The following is a 15,670-nucleotide window of genomic DNA, read 5'->3' as shown; positions in this document are numbered from 1 at the left end:
AAATGAGTTCTATGCACCTTGCTTGGATGTGGTTTCTCATTGTATCCTATAAGGAAGTGTCTCTCCCCATGCATATGGGTATAAATAACTACGACCTCCCATTTCTAAGAAGTTGGACAGCACTGCTATAAGCCATTGTGAGCCAAGGTAGCAACTCCCCACAGTGTTAAGCAACCAGTATACATAAATACATAGGGTACAACGATACAACAAAAGGGAAGGAAGAAGCAGAGAATAGGGAGAGACAGACACCACCCTGGGTCAATTAAAATCTTCACATAAAAGCGTTGCAGTGACAGGTGCATCACAGATGAGAAATAATTTGAGAATACAGATTGGCTGTATTTAATGCAGTAATCTCTGCTCCATCTGTAGTCAGGCGGTCCTTGTGCTGACAAGCAACTGGTAAGAGTGCCACATATTCAGATAGGATGTCTACAAATGGCAGAGAGTCAGGTATCCACCTGTGCCAGACAAACACAAGAACCGCTGGTGAAGCCTGAGGCCGGGTGTGTAACCAGTGATTTTAGGTAAAAGTCAGCGTCTTACTCCATAGGAAAGATCAAAGGCAGAATCTCTGTAGGTACATACAGGCCCGCCAAGAGCCGTGGCGGGCCCCGGTAATAGGGGGCGTAGCCTAATAGGGGAGGCGTGGCCACGCCCCCTTGCCGAGAGAAAAAAAAAAAAGATTTGCAGCGCCGCTTCGCTCTGGGGAGGGGGGGCGCTCTGAGCCCCCTCAGCCCGGCGCAAAGCCAGGGGGGGCACGATCAGTGTGATCGCTCCCCTGCACAGGCATAGGAGACTGCTTGTGGCTGCTGCTCAGCAGCCACAAGCAGTCTCCAAATGCAGCTCAGCACACACTGTGTGCTGGGCTGCTGTGAGGGGAGGGGGCGGCGCCGGGCCCCTCAGGAAGCCCGGGCAATCTGTACCCGCTCCCCCCCCGCCCTCTCGGCGCCCCTGCGTACATACCATTAGCCACTGTAATGAAATGGTTAAGAGAGGCACTGGTCTCAACACTCAGTAGAATGCCGCCATTATTATAACAACTGATTGGAATACCTTGGGGCATAAAGGTGCCTACACACTTGGCGATGTGCACAAGATCAGACATCGTGTCCGATTTCCCCTTCAACTCTCCCCAGCAGCTCCCCGGCAGTCGTGGGCACGATTTGGTGTTAAAAACTGTCCAATGTGGCAAACGATCTATCGTGCCTCCTAACTATTCCAGTGCATCGTGTCTGAGATTGTCAGATCTGCCCTACAGCACGGCAGATCTGAAGATGCGATGTTGACCTGCGGGGACGCGTATCGGCATCGTGAGTGGACACACGGTTTGGGCATATTTTACACGATCTGTCGTGATGCGTCGGAATCGGGCAAATCGGGTAAAATATGGCCAAGTGTGTAGGCACCTTCAGACTGATTTATCTAGAGTGTATATATATAGTCAAACTGCGGCAGATCTCAGTAGTCTTGTTGGTACAGCCTGACGTATCTCTAAGAAGTCTCCACTACAAAGTGGCCACATTGCAAATAATGTCTGGGTGAGGAGATGCACGCATCCCTGTTTAGTACAAAGGCAAAGCCACTGATAACATGATAGAAACGTCAGGATTAGAGCTGCAGACAGCGGGATAGAGCGGCTATATCCTAGTACTAGAGGAGACACAAGACGCTTACAGGTTTGTCCTTGATGGTGGGGCTGGATACACACAGGTAAAGCTTGCCGTCTTCTTCCAAACAGGCATCAATCAGCGCTTGCACGGAACTTTCCTCTTGAAAGAGCAGGAAGGCATAACCTTTAAAAGAGAGCAAGAACAGCCACGTCAGGCACGGTCGTCACAACCGCACTGCACTATTAATAGAACAATCCAATTTTCCAGTACATAAGCATTTCAATTCATGCCTGGAGAGTAACAAATGCTCTGAGCTTTGCATAGAAAATGCTTATTTTCACACCGGTTACAGTATACAAACAGAAACCCGGATTTTATTAAAAGAAAAACCTGCGAGCAGCTATTTCGTTTTAGCCTCCACGTCGGGAACACAGAACTACAGTGGAGCCATGTTTACAACTGAAGCGCTGCCTAATGTGGAGATACAAATGGGTAGGGTGCTCAGTAAGAGGTATATTTACTAAGAGTGTTTAGAAATGAAGATGTTGCCCTAAGCAACCAAAAACAGATTCTATTTAACATTGAACTAGCACCTTCTACAAGATAATAGATAGAACCTGATTGGTTGCCATGAGCAACATCTCCATTTCTAAAAACTCTCACTTTAGTAAATATACTCCCCTATCAGGGGTATTCAATATGGGAGCGATAACATAGTTTTTGCGTTAATATCGCACTTTTGACGTCTTTATCGCAGGTTTCACTTTTACACCGTATTCAATTTCAAAGACTTATCGCCGTTTTGAAAAGTCTTTGATAAAAAAACGGGGATAAGTTTTCACCATTGAATAGGTGTCGAAAAAAAGTGCAGAATTGGGGTTTAGGGGTGCAGGCTTAAAAAAAATAGCCTGCACCCCTGGGAATGACATTTAAAAAAGAACTGTGTCAAAAAAAGTAAAAAAAAAAAAAATAGGGACACCCCAAAAAATTAATAAAAAAATTGGGGTGAAAAAAGGAAAAAAATTGTTTAACAATAGGGAAATAGGTTCAGGGTTATTCTGCAAGGATGCGGCAGATGTTTTCTAGAATAGAATTATAGCGGCAGGTGCACAAATGCAGAATTTTTAAAAACTTACTTTAGGAACATTAAAATACGCTAGTACCCATTTTCATGTACCCCAAATTTGATGGGACCACTTAAAAAAATGAAAAAAATAACCTAAGTGCTCTTCTGCATCACTTCTTCAATGTCGGAAAAAAACACCTGCTGCAGCTATTTAAATCCCCGACTTTCAATTAAAGGCTAAAACGGGGGTACCCATAGTGTTGCCCCATGTTTTTACTACTTTAGGGGGGTCTTACCATTTTTTTAAGGAAAAATTCGTAACTTTACGCAAATCCAACTTCGGAGTTTCCCGTTTTCGTTAATTTTATATTGAATACGGGTATACTTTAACGCAGGTAAAAACTCCGATATGAAACGTTAACTTCGACAGTGAAGTTAACGTTTCATATTGAATACCCCTCTAAGTGTGAAGAGATCTCATCATTTCCATACAAAAAGTAACAACCATTGTTATCTGCAATTCATTTGAGATATCATAATAATTCTTCATTTATATATACACCTTTCTCCCCATAAAACTAAAAGCGCTGGAGGCGGCCATCTTGTTATTTCAAGTAATCATTAACATCAGTACTTGGCCTTGTTTGAGAATACAGCCTAAATTCCCTCCCACACAGATACTATGGTCCATATTGGTAATAAGCCAATTAATTGGGTAGTATGTTCTTGGAAATGATGGGAGAAAACCTAAGCAAACACAGGAAGAACAGACAAACTCCACACATATAGGGCCTTGGTGGGAATCGAACCTAAGACACCTCCCCAACACTGAATCAACAATGCTAACCACTGTGACGCCATTGAAGCCTTAGCACGTTACTTTCTGGAAAATGAATGTTTCCTCCTCTCATGAGAATGTTAATATCAATCCATTAGTCAAAATCAGCAATGTTACTTATGTAAAGCTGTAATTTCTATAGAGCAATTAGTAATATGCAGCAATAATATACTATGGGAAACCTCGGAGTCTGGATTAAATAAACCCTCAAAATTATGATAACGGTTTTTGAGATCTGTTCCATAATTTAATGACAGCCATCGTTGGATAATTTGTAATTGATAATGTAACTTGTAACCACCAAAATTGCTGCACGTTTTCTAGTATAAAAAGTTATTATGTGGCTAATAAAATCACATCATTATCATAACTGAGGAGCCATAAGCCTCGACACTGGTTTAGAGGAAACCAGATAGAGTCTCGGACACTCGTCAAATGATAGAGAAAAACTGGTTAATCCAAAGTCACCTTCATCTTAGCAACATTAGAGCCAAGTCCCATAGCTGACGAGCGCTCTATCATTTAACATCTAAAGGCTTGCAGGCTTAATGAGTCAAAAGAACAGCATTAAAATGTCATTTACAGGCCCCGACAGCCAGGTGCCCTTCATCTGGGATGTGCAAGAGTTGGACAGAAGGCAGATTAGAATGCACTCACATCACATTATCTCAATATGACATGGAGACACGGTATCCTGATAACACTACAACAAAATCACATACAAAATGCAGAGAAAAACGCAGTCATGCAAGTGAACCTGTGTCATAACGAGCCATAAATAGAACAAAAAACTACTCAAAATAAGACCTCAGTGTATTATGACTAAACCCAGAGACGCGCGCATTCAGAAGACAGAAAAAGTGTTCTTGTAGGGAGAACATCGAGCGCTACTGGAGAAGGGCACTTTCTGCTTCGTGTTTATACTGCAACAGGAGAAGTACAACATGAGAGAGAAGGATGTATCGCAATAGTCTCAAACCTCAGAAACGTGTCCATATAACGTAACTGGGCCAGGTGGCTACTGGCCCTCTTCAGAGGGGTCTAGTTAGCGTTTTTGCCATGCAGGTGGTTTCAAAACGTAGGTCAAAATGTGGTAATAGAAACACCTCCGTCACAAGGACCCGCAATCAATCAACGGCATTTTTTATTGCAAAAGTGAACATTAATATTTTACAAATGTTAAACGCATTCAGCTAAATAAAAAAATAAAAAAATGTCCAATAGATGAGCAATAAATCCGATAAATGCTTCATTACAAGCATGAGTGGTGATATATATTTGTTTACAAGGAAGCCTTAGGTAATTATGCAGCCTACTCGCCCCTTGTACGCAAACTTGATAGATACCAGTTTCACGTGTTTGTGTCTCAATGTAAAGCAATGTGTAATAGGTCAGTGCTTTATATATGCAAAACACATAGTAACTGCTGCAAGAAACAGGAGAACGACTATAGATCATGGTGCGTCTTTATATCAGTGCAGGAGCCAGTTCTGAGCATACGGAGACCTACCGGCAGTGGTGCTTATCTGTCGTGGTGCGTCTTTAGACAGTGCTGCAGCCAGTTCTGAGCATATGGCGACCTACCTGCAGTGGTGCTTATCCGTCATGGTGCGTCTTTATATCAGTGCAGGAGCCAGTTCTGAGCATACGGAGACCTACCGGCAGTGGTGCTTATCCGTCGTGGTGCGTCTTTATATCAGTGCAGCAGCCAGTTCTGAGCATACGGAGACCTACCGGCAGTGGTGCTTATCCGTCGTGGTGCGTCTTTATATCAGTGCAGCAGCCAGTTCTGAGCATACGGAGACCTACCGGCAGTGGTGCTTATCTGTCGTGGTGCGTCTTTAGACAGTGCTGCAGCCAGTACTGAGCATACGGAGACCTACCGGCAGTGATGCTTATCAGTCGTGGTGCGTCTTTAGACAGCGAAACTTGCACAAGCCCTACAGCAGGTGTAGCTTCTCTGTGCGATTCAGACACATTGCAGACTTACAACACCGGGCAGCTGTGTGCGGCGTCCACACTGCGTACACCTCCGAATCAGGGAGAAAGTAATTTATTACAATAAATACAAAACTAATAGACTTGTAGACGTTGTATCGCATCGAGAGCTTATGGCAGCCTCAGGCAGAGCTGCGGGACTCATATGGTTAAGGTGTACCTATCTTCAGTTCCGCCTGGAGCTTCTACAAGTTCCCATCATCATACAAGGTCTACAAAACAGCATACTTTTTGGGCTATTACTAGAATACATCACCTGATGATTAGCTGACCTGGTATTTATTCCAGAAGTTGTCAAATCGGGACGGGTACCAAGTACAACTGCATGGTGAGGGGTTCGCCTAAGGCCTATTTCACACTTGCCGGTTTTGACTGGGCGGGCCGGTAGCTGGACAAGTTTTTTCAAGCACTCGGTGCCTTTCACAAGCAGCGGCTTTGAGCCGCTTTTAATGTGTTGTGTTTCTTTTTTAAATCTATTGGGCATGCACAGCAGCAGCTACTGCACAGCCCGGCTGGCACAAGCCCATATGTGTGAAAGGAAACATGGTTTCCTATACACCACTGGCGTGCAGGGACGGGACGGACACGGCACAGCAGCCGCCTTGCACACTGGATATTCCCGGCTGTAACACGGTGACCGTACCGTGCCGTGTGAAAGAAGGCACCTGCTTTCAGCCACCACTATTTTTCACACCCGGCAAAAAAAAAAAAAAACGGGCGGCTTTTTGCCGCCCGGTCAAAACCGGCAAGTGTGAAATAGGCCTAAGAGTACTGTATGCTTTCTATAGTGCAACCACTGTAAGTGCATAGATTAATCTGAATTCCTGTAAAGAAGAATGTACTTTCTACCACCGCCAGTCTATTTAATGTTTTTGAAGTGCTCATTCTCATGTTGTAACCTGAATAATTGCACATGTTCCTCTATAGTGTATCTATGTGAAGCCCAACTGCACCTGACACCTAAATGGGGTTTTAGACCCAATTCTGTGGGTAGAAGCCATTATGTAAAGGGATTTCAGCCAATCCTTAGTATTTTTACGTTCAACTGAGGAACTTTGATGAAACAGATGCCTCTTATAGGGCTTGACCATTCACATTATTGTATTCAGGGCCATGGTCATTCCTCCGATACGTACCAGTCATGCCAGGCCAATTCGCAGCATGATAGCCCTGATGTGAAAGGGGTATGTGGGATGCCATGAAGTGGACTGAACCTGCATTCTAAGAATAGTTGCCCTGGCTCAGAGTGCAGACTGGTACTAGGGGTGTTGTATACTGGATGGTGCATATGTGCTTTCACTGGGAACCAAGAGCTGCAGGTGGAGGGTGATGCACTAACTCTCATGGAGCCAACGCATGTGCCTACTCTCCCCGATACATCCCGAGAATACCTGCTCCTATTGCCAACAGCCTCATCAAGATGTTACTTTCTCCTTGACCACATACTAGATGAGCTGTTTTTCGCTGAGAAAAACAAGGCACAAGCAGATAACCAATGTACAGCTTCTGACATTTACCTGCATACCACTAACTAGCAGCCAATGGACCCGAGGTGTCTGCCTGGCAGAGCAAAACATTTCATTACAGTGTTCTCCCCAGGCTGTTCTCTGCAGGCACATCACCCCGCAAGAAGCAGCCTGCCGCCCGGCACTTCCCCCGCTGAACCCCCTTGTGGAACGCTGGCTTCGGAAGTGACCGGAGGCTAAAGAAGCCTCCGATCGCTTCAGAGGCCAGCATTCCCAGTGATGCACTGTGCGGGTGACGTCATGACGTCACCCGCGACATGAGGAGCCTGCCCCGCGTGCCTGCTGGATCTAGTTAGATCCAGTCAGCGCGAGGCAGCGGGAGCAGCGAGCGGCCAGCAAGTAAAGGTAAGTGCTGCGCTGGGCTGGGGCCGTGACCAGACTGGGGAAACTTTAAGCCTGGGGGCACTGCATAAGGGACACTTTAAGCCTGGGGGCACTGCATAAAGGGGCCAGCCTGGGGGCACTGCATAAAGGGGCCAGCCTGGGGGCACTGCATAAAGGGGCCAGCCTGGGGGCACTGCATAAAGGGGCCAGCCTGGGGGCACTGCATAAAGGGGCCAGCCTGGGGGCACTGCATAAAGGGGCCAGCCTGGGGGCACTGCATAAGGGACCAGTCTGCGGGCACTACATAGGGGCACTACTTCAGCCAGGGGGCACTGCATAAGGGCAAAGCTAAACTACAGGGGGCACTGCATAAAGGGGAAAACAACAGGGGACACTGTATAAAGGGCACTTTTGACTGAGAGCCAGTGGGGGAGCAGCCTGAGACATGTCGGGCTGGATTAGTCTGGTAGATACCCCTTTTCCCGGAGCAAGCATAATTGCGAATGCCCCCACCCGGCTACTTTTAGATGCCACCCGGCTGGAAACAATTTCTGGGGAGAACACTGTCATTATCAAATGAGATCTGTTACAGATACTGACCAATATGGAAATAATATGAATTATGTACAACTGAAGAACCCAGGAAGATAAACAGCAGAAAAACAGGTTAAGGTGGGTACACACCTGACAGGTATCTGCAGATCGAGTGATCAGGTCATACACACTGAACGGCCATCATCTGCTTGTGCCCTCGGGTCCTGGCGGCCGGGGGGTGGGGGCGTGTCCCGCCCCCCCTCCTTGCGGCTGCCGCTGTGTATGCTCTGGCGGTCTGCAGACATATCTGTCCATCATCTGTGCAGCACAGCCAAAGTGATATGTATGTGAACGACGTTCACAGACATATCGCTGGTACACACTGGCCGACGGGCAGCAGATATATTGGCCGATCAATTGATCGGCCAATGTATCAGTCAGTGTGTACCCAGCATGTGTGGTGCAATATAACGCCACAAATCTAAAAAGCAGTATTATTATTCCTCATTCAGATTGCATTTAAAAAAAAAATCTGCATTTCTTGGGAGCTGCTTACATACAAAATCTGCACGAGACCCTCACATTTACTATAGAACACTGTACTGTCTCCGACACATGGGCAGAAATAGAATTCAACATTTCAGTCCTTTATTGGACTTATATCAGGGATCCTAATGTAAGATTACATAATCACACAGGCAGATCGTTCAGAAGGTTTTTTTTTTTTTCTCTTTAAATAATATAGGAAAACAATTTGTTTTTTTTCCCCCTCACATTTACTATACAACACAGTAGTGTGTCTGCACGTCTCCAAATAACAGCAGCCATTGCCTGCTGACTCCCTTCTCATTGTTTAGCCAACAACCAGTTAGTGAAATTGAAAAGAGAAGTCACATGCTGATAGCAATCTATGGCAAGTACAGATTGCATGCTTGCCTTGCAGCAGTAAATAACACAGATGGATCTCCTACCAGAGGTCTTAATTGTTCTAGTTCAGTGTGACGAGTCTCTCCTTTCACGCTCCAAGTTACCATTCATTTTAAAGAACATTAAAAGGTTTATGTATGATAACTGCCTGCGTTGGAGCCACACACAAAAGCTGTAACCGACACTGTATTACTCTGAATTGTAATGGCCCAAAAAGCCAGAGTTGTAGACAAGTTCAATAAAAGTCCCCCCCCCCCTCCTCCCAAATTAGAGATAAGGGACATATACACACACAGGCATAAACCAAGTAGACCATGAATTTAATGCAAGTATGGTTTTCCAAACCACACCAAGGCCTCAGGGACTACAGGGCAGTTATGTAGCAAAACACAACACACATTCTGTTGACATCACTAGGATTCATCAGTTGCATAGTGGCGCTCTGCTAATTACCCCGTTCTTTTTTCCCCTGCGGCCATGTTCCTGGGCACAATAAAGGAGAGCAGTGTGCAGTGCTAGCCTGCACGGGGTCATCTCAGTTCTGGTAAAACAGGCGTCTTGTAGACCAGGGGTGGCCGGACTTTTGTAACCTGGGATCTACTTTTTGTTCACGTACTTAGCGGTGATCTACCAGTGTCAATGGGCCTCATGCAAAGGTGGTTGCTATGATGATGGTTGCGCTATTGAGCAATTTATTTTTGTTACTGCTAATTTTCCTGACTGTACAATGGCAATCGCAGTTGCTTATGGGATCGCTGGCATTAGAGATGGTGACTGCATATTTTTGCAAACGTAAATCCGTAAGAAATCGCAACCGCGCATGCATAGAGCCCACCTCTGTATCAGGCTCACAGGCGCTAAGCTACACACAGGCGCTATGCCGCACACAGGCGCCATGCCGCACTGATCTTTCTCAACAGCTCTCACATACATAACATACAGTAGTATTATACACACAGCTCTCAAATACATAACATACAGTAGAATTATACACACAGCTCTCCCATACATAACAAAGTAGTATTATTCAACAGCTCTCACATACATAACATACAGTAGCATTATACAACAGCTCTCACATACATAACATACAGTAGTATCATACACACAGCTCTCACATACATAACATACAGTAGTATTATACAACAGCTCATACATACAAAACATACAGTAGTATTATACACACAGCTCTCACATACATAACATACAGTAGTATTATACACACAGCTCTCCCATACGTAACATACAGTAGTATTATACAACAGCTCTCACATACGTAGCATACAGTAGTATTATACAACAGCTCTCACATACATAACATACAGTAGCATTATACAACAGCTCTCACATACATAACATACAGTAGTATTATACACACAGCTCTCACATACATAACATACAGTAGTATTATACACACAGCTCTCACATACATAACATACAGTAGTATTATACACACAGCTCTCACATACATAACATACAGTAGTATTATACACACAGCTCTCACATACATAACATACAGTAGTATTATACACACAGCTCTCCCATACGTAACATACAGTAGTATTATACAACAGCTCTCCCATACATAACATACAGTAGTATTATACAACAGCTCTCACATACATAACATACAGTAGTATCATACACACAGCACTCACATACATAACATACAGTAGTATTATACAACAGCTCTCACATACGTAGCATACAGTAGTATTATACACACAGCTCTCCCATACGTAGCATACAGTAGTATTATACAACAGCTCTCACATAACTAGCATACAGTAGTATTATACAACAGCTCTCACATAAACACAGTAATATTATGCAACAGCTCTCACATACATAACATACAGTAGTATTATGCAACAGCTCTCACATACATAACATACAGTAGTATTACACACAGCTCTCACATACATAACATACAGTAGTATTAAACACACAGCTCTCACATACATAACATACAGTAGTATTATACAACAGCTCTCCCATACATAACATACAGTAGTATTATACAACAGCTCTCACATACATAACATACAGTAGTATCATACACACAGCACTCACATACATAACATACAGTAGTATTATACAACAGCTCTCACATACATAACATACAGTAGTATTATACAACAGCTCATACATACAAAACATACAGTAGTATTATACACACAGCTCTCACATACATAACATACAGTAGTATTATACAACAGCTCATACATACAAAACATACAGTATTATTATACACACAGCTCTCCCATACGTAACATACAGTAAGTATTATACAACAGCTCTCCCATACGTAACATACAGTAGTATTATACAACAGCTCATACATACAAAACATACAGTAGTATTATACACACAGCTCTCACATACATAACATACAGTAGTATTATACACACAGCTCTCCCATACGTAACATACAGTAGTATTATACAACAGCTCTCCCATACATAACATACAGTAGTATTATACAACAGCTCTCCCATACGTAGCATACAGTAGTATTATACAACAGCTCTCACATACGTAGCATACAGTAGTATTATACAACAGCTCTCACATAAACACAGTAATATTATGCAACAGCTCTCACATACATAACATACAGTAGTATTACACACAGCTCTCACATACATAACATACAGCAGTATTATACACACAGCTCTCACATACATAACATACAGTAGTATTAAACACACAGCTCTCACATACATAACATACAGCAGTATTATACACACAGCTCTCACATACATAACATACAGTAGTATTAAACACACAGCTCTCACATACATAACATACAATAGTATTATACAACAGCTCTCACATACATAACATACAGTAGTATTATACAACAGCTCTCACATACATAACATACAGTAGTATTATACAACAGCTCTCACATACATAACATACAGTAGTATTATACAACAGCTCTCACATACATAACATACAGTAGTATTATACAACAGCTCTCACATACATAACATACAGTAGTATTATACAACAGCTCTCACATACATAACATACAGTAGTATTATACACACAGCTCTCACATACATAACATATAGTAGTATTATACACACAGCTCTCACATACATAACATACAGTAGTATTATACAAAAATAACAAGCACTAAAAACAAAAAATACATCAAGTCATTTTGAGGTGTACAGAGTTGCCACAAATCTGCGATCTCTTACATTCCCCGCTATACCATAAACTTGTAATAAACTGTAATTATCTCCACTGCTTATTAATATAAGGGGTTGTCTTATTTAAAAAAACAAACAAAAAAAAACCAAGTCCGTCCCTGTTAAACTGAAACATTGTTTAGTATAAAGGGTTTGATATGATCCATCGAGATTTGAGAGTGACATGGTAGAGGCAGTAGTAAGCCAGCACGACAATGATGACCAGGTTAAAATGCTACTTAAAGCATTTTAACAGCGTTAAAGCAACATGTTCAATGTGATACTGCTCACAATGTTAAAATGTGGTGCTGAAATACTGCCGCCAACGGTGATACTGCCGACATGTCACTGCCGACATAATGACTGCATGACATTATAAATAGTGTAGATACTGTAGACTGGATATTTGCAGAGTAAATATAAATGAACCCATTGTTTAGAGGCTCTTGGTGAGAAAGGTACTGTTCATTATGTCAAAAAGTATAAAAATACTGATATTCTGGTTACTAGGGTTATATTTGTGTCATATTGGGGTCTAGTTAAGCTGATCAGTTACAGGCCATCATCATCTGTCATACCTGTAGTGTATAATTAGACCAATGGTGGTTTGGAGCATGTGTAGGCATGGGTCGGAACTATGGGAGAGAATGGAGGCGCCTGCCGCCGGGCTCCAGCACTGAAGGGGAATCACCTCCATTGCCCGCATTATATTCATGCGGCCGGTGGTTCTAATCCCGACAGCGGCATCCCGGCAGAGAAGGAAATCCCAATCGTCAAAAGTTATTTACTAACTTAATTCTACCCCCTAACCCTCCCTTAGAGGTGCCTAACCCTAATCTCCCCTCTAAGTGCCTAAACCTAACACCCCTTCCCCACCGCCTAAACCTAAGTCCCCTGGAGGGGTGCCTAACCCTAACCTCCCCCTGGGGGTACCTAACCCTAACCACCCCCTTCCCCTAGCCTAAACCCAACCTCCTGGGGGGAAGGGTGCCTAACCCTAATGGTGGGTACACACTACACGATATGCTCCCTGAGCGATATCGTGTAGTGTTGTCCCCGGCAGGCTGTGCTCAATGTCGTTCATGACATTGAGCACAGCCGCTGAACGATATCATTAACGATATCGTTCAGCGCCCGCCTCTCTCCCCCATTCCCTGACATGCAGCAACCTTGGGGTTAAAAATGGACGATAAAGTGGACGACTGAACGATAACGTTAATCTTTCAGTCGTCCACTTTATCGCCCAGTGTGTACGCACTTTATGTCCCCCCCGGGAACCCTAAACCTAACCCCCCCCCTCGCGCCTGTCTGCGCCCGGCCTGCCTTCGATCCGTAAGCAGTGTGTCGGGCTCTCGGCGTAGGTAAAATGACACGTGTTGGGATATCGACGCCTGTAATTTAACCCCTTGCCAGGATTAGACAGTCGGGATTCCGTCAATCGGCTTCCCGACTGCTTCCCTATATTCACCCCACTTAGGGCTGTAGCTATGTACCTGGAGTGTACCGTCACAGCCGCCCAATACATGGCATCTCTTTCTGGCACCTGATAAGCCACCATACACTAGTGGAGAGCTCTGTGTCAGACCATCAGCTGCCACCTCCGTCTATCTATAGCCTGTCCCTGCTCATTATTGTCGCTGCTCCTCATCAACTTCTTTTGTCAGTGTGACACGTCCGATGCCCTCCTCACCCACAACTCTCTGTCTCACTCCTCCATGGAGGGTGTATCTGCATGCAAAATGCTACATTACAGTGTCAGCGGCTGTGACAGGGGGCACCAAATTATAACTTTCCTCTGGGCACTAAAAACAGAACTAAAAAACAAACAAACAAAATAAAAAGTGTGCGTGCGTGTGTGCAAGGGGGATGGGGGGAATTAGTTTGGAATATATCTCTAGTGCTAACCACAATGTGTTAAGGAGATAGGAAATCAGGGACTAGTTCGTTTTACGGCAAGGACTAACAACAGGGACAATCTTTTCAGGAACCCTGCTTGTTTGGTTACCTTACCAGATACATATCTAACATCCCGAATGTGCTTTGATGGGAAATGCATTCATAGTATTGTACGTAACGCCAACATGTTTGCCAACGCCAGCCCTTCAGTTTGCATCTGACTGATTCAATTATTTTCAGGAACAGTTACTTTTGCCACTGCACAGCACAACAAACATGTGCCAGGGGGAATCCTTCACTAAAAGGAAGTAATCCAATTACGTACTACAGCAGCATGTTCACTAGCACGGCTTAAATAGTAAATAATATTTAGAAAAAAAAAATAGACACAGTCCTCAGTATATTTTATTGAGTCCTTGTCTTTAGTAGAACAGCATGATCGAGCGGCAGTTATACGGGCATCAATAGCACTGATCACTCTCAACACCCTCCACGTTACCATTAAAATGGTGGTTGTGGTGCGCTTGCCCGCCTTCAAATGTTTTTTAATTTTTAAAAAGAGAAGCCTTTTTCCCCAGTACAGAGTATTAAAAAAAAAAAAAAATTCCACTTGTGTCTGGCACACTTGCTGGAATCAGCTGTGGTAGCAAAGGGAACAGGTGATTAAATACACAAAAATAAATAAAACACACTTCAACAACCCTTTTAATATAATATATGGGGATATATTATACATCCAATTTACTTTTTTTTTTTTTTTTACAAGCTGCACCTTTCATGCTTATGCTAACTTAGCTTTCCCGATACCCCGACCATAATTGCCCTTTACACACAAGCTCCACTCCACAAAAGGAAACTGCTTCTGTGTAATACATTATTATTATTGGAATGCCGTTTTTTTTTTTCTTTTTGTAGTATGTTACTTTCAGCCAAAACACAATCTATTCTCTCCATATGGAAGGAAGAAATATTTGGCATATATGGTAAAGCACTTTGCTGTGATGGACTGCAGTCTTCCTGGCTCTGTGACGTGACTGGAAGACCAACAATTTTGCCAAGCAAAATGCCAAGAATGCAGATAGCCTTCAAGTATTTCTTTATAATGAGTCTTCAGGCGAAACATTTTCCTTCCTAGACTATAAGCCCTCCCCATTTATGTGTGTCACTGACTGACTAACTTTCTCACTTGTAGCCTGAAGTAATCATGAAGCGGATTTAATTTAGACAGGAATTTGATTATTTGTAGGGACAACTAGTAAGCAAAATGTTAATTACCAAAGCTCGAAATGCCGTAGTTTTAGATGTAGTGGGGACAGTGCAATTAAATTGGCTTAAGTGTGCCCATTAACTATATTATGCATAAAGAATGCAGCCATTTTGCTGATCAACTTTGAGAAACTAGCAGTACATTAGTAAGCAGTGACCTCACTGGTTCCTCAGTTGTAATCCTACAAAATGGCCGACACTAAACACTATATTACTGTCCTGACTGGGAGTCGGGTGTAAGTGGAAATGCAGACAATCTTGCAGATATCCGAGAACTGCGCCCAAACGTTTATGGGCACGGACAGAGATTGCAAGGGTTGACGGACTGATCTGTCATTTGACGGTTTCCATGAAATGGGCGTTTCAGGGAAGCGACCACTGAATTGATCAATCACGTGGGAGTGCCGTGGATGTGAGCTGGCTTTAGTGCTTGCTTGTAGCATGCAGACAGAGATGAGACACCTATTTCAGGTGTA

The 15,670-nt window shown here is 43.5% G+C and overlaps 1 protein-coding gene across 4 annotated transcripts in view; it reads right to left on the bottom strand.

The window, feature by feature from the left end:
- Positions 1-15,670, bottom strand: part of CPEB3 (cytoplasmic polyadenylation element binding protein 3) — a 151,935-nt gene that overhangs the window by 18,947 nt on the left and 117,318 nt on the right. For all 4 annotated transcript variants that reach the window (XR_015878963.1, XM_088476919.1, XM_088476918.1 and 1 more), the window contains one exon: positions 1,681-1,799. Coding sequence is in view for 3 of the 4 variants with exons in the window: in XM_088476919.1 (XP_088333045.1) it covers positions 1,681-1,799 (119 nt within the window). In the remaining variant the exon portion in view is untranslated. The remainder of the gene's footprint in view (positions 1-1,680; positions 1,800-15,670) is intronic.

The sequence above is a fragment of the Taudactylus pleione genome, unplaced genomic scaffold (genome assembly GCF_031769625.1).
Source record: "Taudactylus pleione unplaced genomic scaffold, aTauple2 ptg000198l, whole genome shotgun sequence".
Lineage (NCBI taxonomy): Eukaryota > Metazoa > Chordata > Amphibia > Anura > Myobatrachidae > Taudactylus > Taudactylus pleione.
Note: the sequence above shows the minus strand (reverse complement) of the source record. Positions and strands in the feature narration are given on the sequence as shown.